Source organism: Cavia porcellus, unplaced genomic scaffold (assembly GCF_034190915.1).
Source record: "Cavia porcellus strain 051 isolate PalLab524CR breed Dunkin Hartley unplaced genomic scaffold, mCavPor4.1 scaffold_23, whole genome shotgun sequence".
NCBI lineage: Eukaryota > Metazoa > Chordata > Mammalia > Rodentia > Caviidae > Cavia > Cavia porcellus.
This window is the reverse complement of record NW_026947506.1, coordinates 46,564,126-46,576,648: the sequence shown is the minus strand read 5'-3', so window position 1 is coordinate 46,576,648 and position 12,523 is coordinate 46,564,126. Positions and strand designations below refer to the sequence as shown.

Below are 12,523 nucleotides of genomic sequence, written 5' to 3'. Positions count from 1 at the left end.
GAAAGGAAGCCCTCAGGCACCGAGACTACTGTGGTCTGTGTGTGAGAATGAAAGTCTTCCTGGGGTTTGCTGCCTGTGCTTTTGGGCACCCCTGACGGTCTTGGAACACATTCCCCATGGGTAGAGGAGCCACTGTGCACCCATGTAGCATGCAGAGATGACTGCTCTGGTTTCTGGGCTATCTCAGCAGCGGCAAGAAGGCAGAGTGGTATTGGTGACGCTGTGGGTTCCATTTAGGACACTTATGAAGTTTGGACCTCCTTAAAATTCTTCAGCTGTAGAAAGCCTAATTTCGTGTCTTCCGGGTGGGTAAGCACAGTGCAGCCCTAAGAGGCAGCTTGGGGTGTGAGCCTCGAGGACGAGCCCTTGCTGGCCACTGGCCTTGTGTCTCGAGGAGGTCCCATTAATGAGATCCGTGCTCCCAGCCTCTTCGCGCTCAGGGTGGCTTGTGGACTCTGGGTCGCTGTGTATTTATTTCCTTCGTATGTGCAGGAAGGGTGATGACACTGTGCCCCTGCTGAGAGCTGTGGGACAAAGGTCACTGCTCCCGGAATTCTGGAGCTGTGTGAGGTTTCTCTGCATAATGAGCAAGGATTTTCTTTAATTGTTCTTTAATCTTCTAGCTTCTTATTAATGGACTTTCATACTAACCTTTAGATACCTAACCATGTGCATGGCTGAACAGTAGAAGTGTGTGTGTCTGGACTTTGCCCCCCATGACTCTAACCATCAGGCTTCCCCTAATGCTTGATTGTGGTTGAAATTTCCCTGTGGACCACAGTAACGAACTTGCCCCATTAGCTTCACTGAGCTGTCTGTCCTCGAGATTTACAAGACTTTATAATTAGACTATTAAGTTATTAATCACTTATTCCAATTAGAAAACCATGGAGATTCAAAAATCAATGTACATGGAGCTCAAATCACACAGCTACAATCTGCTATAAATTCTTAGAGCTGAACCATCCAGTGACTGGGTACACATTTTCTTACCTCCTTTCCAAGACCAAGTAAATCTTCCTTGATTATGCACCCGAGAGTCCTTGGCAAAGAACTGTAAAGGTGGGGACAGAAGAGGTCATTTTCCTCCTGTCCTCAGTACTAGCAATGACAGCCATCGTGTTACTTCCAGCCAAAGAGCCCTGAATTTGTGGCCAGGTGTCCCTTTCCAAAAATTCTTTTAGAGCATTCTAAAATGGGGAAATAAGACTGGAAACAGAACTCCCATCTTGAATCGGAATATGATAACTTAACGGCTAAGAAGTAAATAACAGGAGCCGTCATTCACACACTAGGTGAGTGACCCTGCCCGGGGCCCGAGAAGACCAGGCCAGGGCCGTCTGAGCAGAGACGAGACCAGAGAAACAGGAGTTTGGCAGGTGCCTTTCAATCTGAACTCTACCGCACCGATGTGTTCCTTCCCTCCAACTTGAGCCCACTGTAAATGCTGTCCTGTGTCAAACCAGAGCAGATCATTGTGATGCTCCTGAGACAGGCACAATGCTGAGTCTGAGGTCTCCTGAGAAGCATCCTAGAAGCCTTGTACGTGTGTGCAGGGCAGAGGCAGCCTAGGGAAGACCCCTGCCCCATAGGGGTTTCTGTCCCCTTCCCTTCCTGGGCCAGAAAGCCACCACACAGCCGCCCTTGGGGAAACTGGAGGCCCAAGTGTAGGAGGAGAGTCTGCCTCTACCCAGAGGGACATGAGGAGGGGAGTTGAGGGCATAGCCTGCCGCTGTTACACCTGAGAACCATCACCTCCACCTTGCACAGGCCATAGGCCGGATGCTGCCTGGAAGAGAAACCGTGGGAATCCCGACCAACCTGTGGCTAGCAGTAGGGCAAAAGAGAGGCTTCAGGACCTGTCCCTTTTTTGCTAATTACTTCTCAGGCCTTTACTGACAGGATGCTATGACTTCAAAGGGAATTAAAGAGCTCAGTGCCAACTCCCTGGATGGTGGTGCTGTGCCAGCCTAGAAAAGCGAGTAGTTAAGACTTCAGGAATTTTCCAAGCCAATTGTTAAACAGAGTCATTACAGAAAAGGAAATTATATAAACTTACAATTAAATAAATGGTATTAAAAGCAAAGCCAGTAAGGCTAAACTTCATGACACTCCCTAAGTATTACACATTTTGTCATCTCCCCGTCCTTGACATTATACACGTGCACTGGATCAGTTAAGTCATGTTGTGTGACACTGCAAAGGTGTTGGAACAGTGTACTCCTGTCCCACTGTGTCCGTGCTTTCCCCAGTGGCTGACAGCCAGAGCTAGAAATCAACCCTGCGGTATTCACAGGGTGCTAATTGGCAAAGTTTATGAAGCAAAGCTAATGTATTGTTTTTTAATTGTCTATGTATAAAAGAGCATTTGAGAAGAGTTAATGGTACAAATTAACTGTATTCAAAACATCTCAGATTTGTGGCCAGTGTAGTACACTAACCCCAAAAACTGAAGAACTAACTGTTCTTCCATTTTTCAAAAGCCAATTATCAATTCCTCAAAGATTGACAAATAAGATACTGCTATGTATTCCCCTGGTCCTGTTTGCATATTATTCATGGTCATAAATGAAATTGTCAGTCCACTTTCAAGTCAAAACTATCTTACGATAGATTAAAGAATTTGGCAAAAAGTAATGAAAGCATTCTGTGGGAATTATTGATTAAACAGTATATAATTTATAAAAATAAGACTGCATATTTTCTTATTACTTATAATTTTGTACTTCCTGTGTTTTATATCAGTAAAACTTACCCTTTCTATTTATATCTCTTGTTTTCAGAGAGCTGGGTCCGATTCCTCAGCATATCCCTGCAAACAGTAACAAATATAAGTAGAAATGCTGGGAAGCAGAATTGTTTAATTAAACTGAGGACAAGTGTGTCTTCGATTTCCTGTCAATCAAGGACTAAGATGACACAGATAGTTACTCTTGAAGTCTTAATTGGCAATGTAAAGTCAAGTTAAGCATAAAAATCTCTTATTTATTTGTTCATTTACTTATTTTAATTAATTGTGAGAAATTTTTTCTCAGTTCATGTAAATTTAACTTCTCAGAAATAGGGTGTGGGCGTCTTGATTATTTTTTTTCAGTGGGTCCAAATTTTTGCTAAGTACCAGTACTTCATTCACCAGCTGAGCAGTAACCAGGGCGTGTGCACCGAGCATTCCCTCACTGACAGTCATCTGCTGTGTCTCGGGGTCTGTGTGTGCTGGTGCAGACCAGGGATCCCCTCTCCTGTTACTCCTCCTCCTCCAAGGAAGTCAGGGACTCCAAACTACTTCTGCGGACAGACCTGTATTTTGGGGGCCAGGCTGTACCGGAGAAAGCAGCAGAACTTCAGAGGGCCATGCTCCCCGGAACCTGGGTCCATGGCCTCTTAGTATCTCTCTCCACCTCAGTAAACCGATTGGTGACCCTGTGCTAGGGCCCTCCCTGTACCCCAACAGCAGGGGGGAGGGGGCGTGACCTCAAGTTGGGCGCACCAAGAAGCCATATCTCTTGCTTCCCCGTGGGGTTTTTCCAGTCACTAGACTTCATCTCCAGAGGGAAACAGGGATTTTAACTCACCACCTCTGGATGTCTCTGCTCCAAGAACTTTAAGGTTTGGTGCCAAATCCAAAGATCTTTATCTGAGACACCTACTGAGTCACTGTGGCACGGTTCTTGCAGGAGGTAGAATTCCCTGTGTGGGTTCCCCGGCCCCTTTAACAGCAGGTGTGGAAACAGGAAAAGTAGTGGGCACAGTGCCACCTGCCATGGCCACCTCTGTTCTCCACGTACCCTTAACCCTCGGCGCTGAGAATGAGGACAGTGCCAGCCATGCCCCCTCCTCTGGCTCACGGTTTGCGTCTCTCCTCCGCAGTGTACTGCTGCGCCTCCTTCCCTGCCCATGGCAAGCACCTCTGACGAGCGGGCTCCTCCTGACCTGGCCTCCAGCGGGCTCTGCTGTCCTGGCTCTGATGCTGCTGTCTTTCTCCACCTTTTGGGATAAAAGGGCTCATTTCTACATCCAGTTTCTGTTCCTTGGCATTTACATATAAACATATACTTTGCAGAGATCTGTTTCAGGCTCATTTTCTTTGTAGGTAGCAAAGGCACTTTATGTAAATTCTGAGTAGGTGACATTGACCTGTCCGCCTTTGTTGACCCATGGATCTGGAGATGAGCAGGACTTCATTATAAATCATGAATTCGCAGTTTTCTTACTGTCTGTCCCGTTTGAGAATCTGGTCTCCATTTGCCCAGGGTACACCATGTAGTCATTGTAGTAGAGTTAGGACACACTGTCCACCTGGCAAAACCAGACCTGCAGGACCTCCCGTCCACGGACAGCCTCCCCCTGAGAGAGGCACATGGCCCAGCTGCTCCGTGTGTTCAGGTTTCCCGATCCCTGGTATCCACACCCAGGCAGTTTACAAAAAGGGAAAAGAAAGACTCATCTCACTTCACCTGTTCATTCCTCCATCACTTATTCACCAGACACTGACGGGACACTTACCTGATGCCAGGCTGGCTCCCAAGTAGTGGGGCAGTGGGATGAGCAGCAGCTGCATGGACGCTGGTTGCTTATCTGAACCTCTTCTGCCATGGGGAACCACTAGAGATGGCTCCACTTGATAAGCGCAGGTCCGGAAGTGTGCACACGTGTGAAAGGTGCCCGAAGCGTGTGCAGGGGCTGCCCGCTGCCCTCAGCTCTGGGAGCCTCCCAGTTGCAGACAGACAACCCTGGCTCTGAGAGCCGCTCACCCAGCATTCTGAGGCTCATGGAGGAGATATAAAGGGTCATAGTGAAGACCCAGGGCTGAGCAAATAACATGAACATCCCCTGTGACATGAGTATACTTGAACTGGGGCAGCTTCTCTTGTTTCTCTAGAACATTACTGCTCAAAGTAAGAAAAAAATAGGATCAGTTGGTATTTTCTATTGATGGAGTTTTGTCTGGTTGATCACAATGGAAAGGTTAGTTGACTTAGGCAAAAAGGACCACAGCTGATACCAGCGTGGATGATAAAGATAAGCCAAGCTGCACATGGCTACCTCAGTGCTACGTGTTGTTAGGGAACCAGAAAGTCACAGAAATGGCTTACAAGGAACAAGTTAGGAAGCCTCTTTCTCTGCCTGTCCCTGTCTCTGTCTCTGTCTCTGTCTCTGTCTCTCTCTCTCTCTCTCTCTCTCTCTCTCTCTATCAAAATAAAGGACTTTTGTCTGCTAAGTAGCAATCATTCGACTTCACACCATTAAGTTGCAAAAGCCTAAACAAGAAAAGGTAATGTTTACCTAAATGTTGGGGAAAACATCAGAATTTATGACCCAGAGGCAAAAGACCTTAAAAGAGCTAGGTAATTACTGCAGCAAGCATTTGGTTAAAAAGTAACTGTTATGTAGAAGGAAGGCGGCAGCACCAACTCTCAAGCTGAGGACCCAGGAGGGGATTCTACCCACAGAACTATTGGTCAGAGAAACAGAAAGTATAAGGCCACAAATATATCACATTCTATCAGAAGCAAGCTACAGATATGTAGAGGGGGAGACCAAATTCCACAGAGCCTGGTCAGTACACCTAACAGATAGGTTGGACTATGCCCCTGACTTGATGGGGAAGGTCACTGAGAGACAGATGGCTGGTCTCAGAGAGCACCTGCCTTATCCCTTCAACCGGCCACCCAGGGGCCCAATGTACGATGTCCCAAGCAGGTTTACTGGGCACTCAACACTGTGCTAATGGGTTAGACTCCTGCAGGGATCAGACAAGTGAGCTGTCTTCCTTCTGCCAAACAACAGCATTTCACGAAGCTCCCCATTTCTGGCTCAGACCAGAACCCTTCCCCCGGGAGGCCAGCAGGAGAGCATGGCATTCTTTCCTATGGGAGGCTGCACATACTCAGACATGACCATGTGGTCATGGCTCCCGATTAGAGATGCACACGTCAAGCCACCCACAGGGCTGCCCAGCGCTCACACAAGCTCCTGGCGTGAACGTTCCCTGGGTAAGACCAGTCCCGTACAATGCCAAGGTGAAGATGCATTAGCTGCATACTACTTCCCAGCTAGAGTCATCTTAAATTTTTGCACTCTTTCCATTAAAGCCCACGTGGGCAGTCGGCAGCGGCCCATGCTATAATTCCCAGGTCCTCTTTATCACCAGTACTCTGGACTTTTTCATACGAAGATTCCAAGCTTTTTCCCCGTTTTCATTAAATGTTCTCAATTCTATCCAAGAAGCCACTTGGGAAGCCCCACATGCTCCCTGCCTGGTATTTCCTTGAGCACCCGTTGTAATCAATCACACATCCATCTGTGTTTGCGATTCCTATCAGCTGCTAATTTTCACAGTTTTCATGTTAATTTGGATCCATGGTGTGATACAGTTTGTTCACTGCTCTCCTAGCTTATATAACTGGATTCAAAGTGTTTCCACCCACAGATTCCTCTCCCACAACAGAGCAACGCTTTAGCGGTAGGGATGGGATTGTGTCTCCCACAAAGCAAGAGGAGGCCAAGGCGTCAGGAAGCTCCAGGTGCCTTCGGTCACACAGCCAGTGACAAATCGCCCTGTCCTGGAGGTAACTCTTCACTGGACGTTGGGTGATTCAAATTTATCATTACTTCTCTGTTTATTCTATCCTTCCCACCACCTTAGGAAAATAGAACATTTTTGTTACCATGAAGGAAGCTGAGTCAGACTTGGAAAGTCATACCCACCTGTATTCAGTGAAAAAGAGACAAAAGTTATTAGTCTCTGAGATACTTCAGGCCGAATGCCTCGCTTCTAGTTTGGCAAATCTGCTGCAGCCTTTTAGGGAGGAAAGAGAGGAAAACCAACCCCTGCAGCCTCTGTCCCAGGGGAAGCCGGCATGCACCAGGCTTTCTTCTTTGGCATGGAGGGGCCACGGTTTAAAGAGTGACCACAGCCTCGGAGGCTTCCTCCAACCCCAGGGACCCTAAGCCGAGGTTAAGCATTGGAGCGCAGGCTGGCAGTGGACGGACCTCCTCCACCTGGCACTGGCATGAAGAGCATGAGATGCTGGGTCCTCCTTCAGGAGCCACCAGTGTCACTGGGGTCCCCGAGGCCCTAGCATCAATGCAAGGGCTCAGCAAGAGGCTGGCCGTCGGGAGGCAATTGGGTCCCACAATCAGGTTGCCCACAGGAGAGGGCAGAAGTGGAAAACATTTCCCAAACCAGGAGTGTTCCAGCCTCAGCCAGAGGCAGACAGGCCTGGACGGGAGTGGGAATTATGCAGGGTGCCTCAGGCTCCACCTAAACACACAGCCTGCAAAGCCACGCATGAAGTGGCACCAGGGACAGAAGGGTTCCACCCTTTGCGTCACAGTTCACAGTGCTAGGACCAAGTGAGGTCCCAACCTGGGGCTCCCTAGACACCAGACTCACCCCAGGAGCCCGGGGCCAGTTACAGACGTGCTTTGTGTGAAGGCCAAATTAATTAATGAGCACAAAGTGTTTATTACAAAGTGACAGAGCAGATGGTGCATCCCTTTTCTTGTGGAGTACTGAGCTACGTCCTCAACCCTTTTTACATTTTATTTTAAAGCATGGTCTTGCTAAATTGCTGAGGCTGGATTCGAACCCACAGTCCTCTTGCCTCAGCCTCCAAGAGTGTTGGGATTCCAGGTCTGTGCCACCACACACTGCTAATAGATGGTTTTGAACAGATTTTTAATCTCCCATGGCGGAGTTATACATCAACATTTTGTACTGCAAGTTGAAGTGTGGGAAGTTTATTTTGTGTCCTCCAGGTGCAAGGAGACACCCTGTGTTCCCAGGAAGCATGTTATTTGGTTAGGTTCCTTCTCATGTAACCCACAGGCAAGCTAACAGACACACCAGCACCCTTGGGTTCCCATTCACTATTTGTAACAGTTTCTAATCTGTGTATATGTGTGCTTATGTGCAAAACTATGCATATGTATGCACTTGTATATAAACCGTGATGTCTATTTGCACTATAGACACAAGCACATAAATAAACCTCCGGACGCCGCTGTAAATCTAGTGGGGAAAGGAGTTAGCAAATGTGGTGGTGGATCACAAAGTCTAAATTAATGGAGATATCAAGCTCCATCGTGCCTGAGACCCTGTCCCAGGGTGGAGTGCTCTGTGCTAACACTGCCAGCCTTCGCGATGCTCCGAGGGGCAGACGGACGCCACCTCAATGTCCTGCAGTGTGGCAGGGTCCTCCTGGCAGGAGCATACCTGTCCTGGGCTCCAGCAGCCAAGCCATTGCTCCACTAGGGAAACAGCAGGCGCCGGTCCCCGGGGCAGCCATCGCCTTGCTGGGCCGGGCTGGAGGTCTGGATTGAGACCTGCTCAGGCCAACATCCGGCTCCCACCCTGTCTGGCCCAGCCTCAGCCTCCGGGGTCTCCGAAGGGCCTGCCTGCTTCCGGGAGGCGGCCAAGGTACAAGGGCCGTCTGCACATTTCTACCACCAGGGGGAGCCCTGGTTCTCCAAACGGTGGAGAGTTTGGCAGAGAAAGGAAACAAAGATTAAAACCCGAACTAAGAGCGCTGCTTCCTGCCAGTGTTGTACCACAGCGTGTCACACAGCGAGCAGGCAGGGTGATGATGGTCACGGGGTTGAACCCACTCCGGGCACAAATCGAGGAACGGGAGGCTGGGAGTGTCCGGAGACTAGGCTCAAACCCCAGCTAAATAGGGCCAGGGCCCAGGCTGGCAGAGATTCCATTCCTGGGTGACAATAGGATCTGTGTACTCACGCGCACGCGCACACACACACACACATGCATCTGCAGCCATGGCACACACAGAGTGCATGTGCATATGCACACGCACGTACACACAAACATGTGTGCTGCATAGTATCCCTGGGCACATAAGTGCACACAAGGCACAGTTGCGTATGTAGACAGAGTGTACACATGTACACTCATATACAGCACAGTGTGCATGTTTATGTATATGTGTGTACACACCTGGGCGCATGTGTGTACATGTGATGGCAGTACCTCTCTGTGCTGCTATGGTTCAGCTTCCCAAGGTCCCAGGGTCTCATGTGATGGAGGTGAAGGTGCTGCTGCTGACTGTGCTGTTAGGAGCTGGGGCCTAGCTGTAGGGGTCCTGGGGTGTGACCCAGAAGGCTGTATTCTTGTCCCCAACCTAGCCTTTTTCTTGCTGCGTCCTGGCTGCTGTGGGATGACCAGCCCTCCCCACCATGCCATCTGCCATGCTGTTTCTGCCCTGGAGCCAGCCGCGGACTGACCCCACTGGAAACTGTGAGCCACAGAAACTTTTACTTTAAATCACAGGTGGCGAGTGTTCTGTCCCAGCCATCAGAAAGTGACTACAGCCATGCACACACACACTAACACGTGTGAACATGCTACATGCGCACATAGCATGCACACACACATGTGAACACACAGATGTCCACATGCGCACTCACAGTAGAGTGGCCCCAGATTTCTGTGGCTGTGAGTCTGTGTTCACCGATTCGGACTGGAGAGATGAACCCTCATTATAAAAAGTCAGAAAATGTTAAAAGTCTATTATTGAGCTTTCACCAGTACGTTCACTTTTCTGCTTCCCATCTCCTCCTGAACAACTCAGGGCTGTCTCTGTCCTCCTTTATCTTGGGTTATTGTGTCACCATGCACATCACGGGTTGAGGGAGGGCTAGGAAGGAATGACCTTTCACAGCCCACAGGGGTGAGATCCCCTGCGGCCTCCGAGTGCCTTCCACCTCGGAGGGCCTCAGAACAGGGGCTACCTCCCTCCTTCCCCAGGTCTCAGCGATACCCACAGTCCCACACCACTATGCTCCTGCAGGGCCAAGCTACCCTAGGACCTCAGCCATGTGACCGGGTCAGCCAAGCAGAATGTTGTCACGGCAGGCTGAGCTGGAGCAGTTGGCCCAGGAAGGCCTTGTTCCTCCTGCCCCTGAGGTCACGAGCCACCCCACTCTGCATAGTGTGAAGCAATCTATGAAGCCTGGTGTCCCGTGGACGCTTCAGCCAATGTCACTGTTCCCAAGCTCCCTGGTTAGTTGAGACCCAGAGCATGGCCATGCTGGCTACAAGTTACTCTCCTGTCTTGCAGATGGCCCAGGGCCTTGGCCTGGTTCTACCAGAACTGGATCTGATCCAGAACTTGGGTTGTGGAGTACAGCTTGCATCCTGTGACTGCGTGTCACAAATTATATATACCAAGAGAGAAGGAGGGAGAGGAAGAAGGAGAGGCAAAGAAAGGCAGAGACGGAGAAGGAGCTGGGGTAGGGACTGACTCACCCATCGCAGAGACCACAAAAGGCCATGGTTGCCTCCCTTAGCTGCAAACCCAGCGAGGGAGAGGTGCTGACCCCTAAGGCTTGCAAGCTGGAGAAGCCCTATGTGTAAAAGCAGGAGGATGCCCCAGCTCAAAGCAAATTCAGATCCTGTTCTCTGCCGACCCTCAAGAGACTGGACAATGCCTGCCTACCCTGTCCAGTCCAATGCTCCTTCCACAGGGAGCCTGCAGACACCCTCAGGAGCAGCTTGCGTGCTTTGCCCCACCAGGCTATCAGGGTGAGTAACCCCCAGGAGCCCACACTGGTCACTGGCAACCCATGCCTGTCTTCAGCCTCAGTCTGCAGGCTTAGGGAAAGACGAGGCCATAGTCTCATGTAACATGGTCAGCTGTCCTGCACACAGCTGCAAAGACAGGATCCCTCCCAGGAGCAGTGCAGGCCCTGGGTGGTGGTTGCACTACGCTAGTGTCCCATATCTTTCAGGATGCAGAATCTAATGTGGAAATGCTGGTGCGAAGTCGGTTGTGTTAAAGGGAGAGAGGAAAAAGCCAGAGGCTTTTATTCTGCATGTGTACTTGCATGCACACATAAACGTGTGTAATAAAGTGAAGAGGAGATGCGTGTGCCGTTTCCGGTCCAGGCTTCTGTAGCTGGCGTTTATGACCACCTTCTTCTCCCCTCTTTCCTGTGTCCTTTGTTCTTCATGCCCTAGTTGGGCATGGCTCCTACCCGACGAGATGACCCAAACCTTCATTCTTGAAGGCCTGGCTCATTTGCAGTGCTGCCTGGATTGGGTTGTAGTTTCCGACTGACCTTAGTCATGGGGTATATAATTCTGAGACACCCCACAGGATCGCTGGGTTCCAGACACACCTCTCAGATGTCTGGACCGTCACCCCCACCCACACTGCCAGGCCACAACTGTCAGGTGACCCCGCAGCGGAAGGAGTCCCTGTGGCTGGGAGGCAGCCTGGGCTTCCGATTTGGTGACCTCCTTGGTATGTCTGTGACAGGCTCATTGCTGCCTCCGGAGCTAAGGGCCCTTGGCCTGCAGTGGGGGTGGCTGTGGGAATGGCTGGCCCAACGACTCTAGTGGGTCACAGGGAGGTGGCTCCTGGGCCTGGGGATCCTGGCTGTGGGAGGAACAGTGCTAGGTCCTGGGCCCAATTCAGAACTCGAGCAGCCTTGGGAGAGCCTCGCCCAGGCCCACAAGGTCCTGCACCAACCGGCGCCTCACAGTCTGAAAGGCGACTACAGCACCCTGCGGCTTCAAGACAGCAGAGACCGTGAGGACCAGTGAGGCCCCCTTGCGAGCCCATGCTGCTCCCTCCCCATGGAGCAAGCTGCTCGGCTGGGGCACTGTGACCAGGGTAAGGTGTTTTGTGGCTGTGCGGTGTGTCTTTGAAGAAGCAAGTGACATGTCTCTCCCCACCAACTGGGCCCCTCTGCTCAGGAGCCTCGGCTCTGATGACCCTACAGGAGATGTAACCCCTGGCCCGGGCCTTGTGTCCGAACTGGTCCTGAGCTCAGCCCGGGTCTGACTCTCTGGCTGGTGTGCACACCTGGAGAAGGTGTGGGAGGCTTAATTAAAAATTTTATTACGGTCAAAGACACCCTTCCATGAATCCCCAAGGCCTCTCCCTCACTCAGACACACTCGTCCCATTGTTCTGGGGATGCATCCTTTACTTACCAAATTAAAACCTCGGACATTCACTGTGCTTTTCACCAGCCCAGCATAGTGTGCGCTAACGAAGGGCTGGAAACACCAGGATACAGCTCCCGAAAAGCACGCACTGTCCCCAGCTACATTTTAAGAGCGACAGAGTCAAAGCCTGTGAGACCAACACGGCAAAGCCCACGAGTGCGTAGGGACAGGAGACATCACCGTTTAAAGTCACACAAAGGATGCAGCAGGAACTTGCCTTGAACACGTTGACGGTAAGGAGAGAGGTGCACGCGATTTTCCTCAGACACCTGAGTGATTCCAGCACGCCTGTACCCTGAAAGTGTCTTTAAAAAGAAGATTGGAGGAGAAGCAGCCAGGTGATAGATGTTTTGGAAACGAGTGATTACTTTTTTTTCAACTGTTCATATTTTCTTGACTCTGTAAACTACAGGAGGAAGGCTGCACTTTATTTTAAAGCCTGGAGCACCCTGGTAGAGAAGCGCTGCTGGGTTAGGTGGCCAGGCAGAGGCCTCAGCCTGCGGGCATCGGCAGAGATGCTGGCTGCATCCTTAAAGACAGAGAGGGCATG

The 12,523-nt window shown here is 50.5% G+C and overlaps 1 protein-coding gene across 7 annotated transcripts in view; it reads left to right on the top strand.

Moving 5' to 3' along the window:
• Cobl (cordon-bleu WH2 repeat protein) overlaps nt 1–12,523 on the top strand; it is a 147,098-nt gene that overhangs the window by 101,793 nt on the left and 32,782 nt on the right. For 2 of the 7 annotated variants that reach the window (XM_063234368.1, XM_063234369.1), the window contains one exon: nt 3,868–4,061. The exons of the other annotated variants lie outside the window; for them this stretch is intronic. In XM_063234368.1, the coding sequence (XP_063090438.1) occupies nt 3,868–3,911 (44 nt within the window). In that variant the 3' untranslated portion in view covers nt 3,912–4,061. Of the gene's footprint in view, nt 1–3,867; nt 4,062–12,523 lie in introns of those variants that run through there. 7 annotated transcript variants of the gene reach the window in all.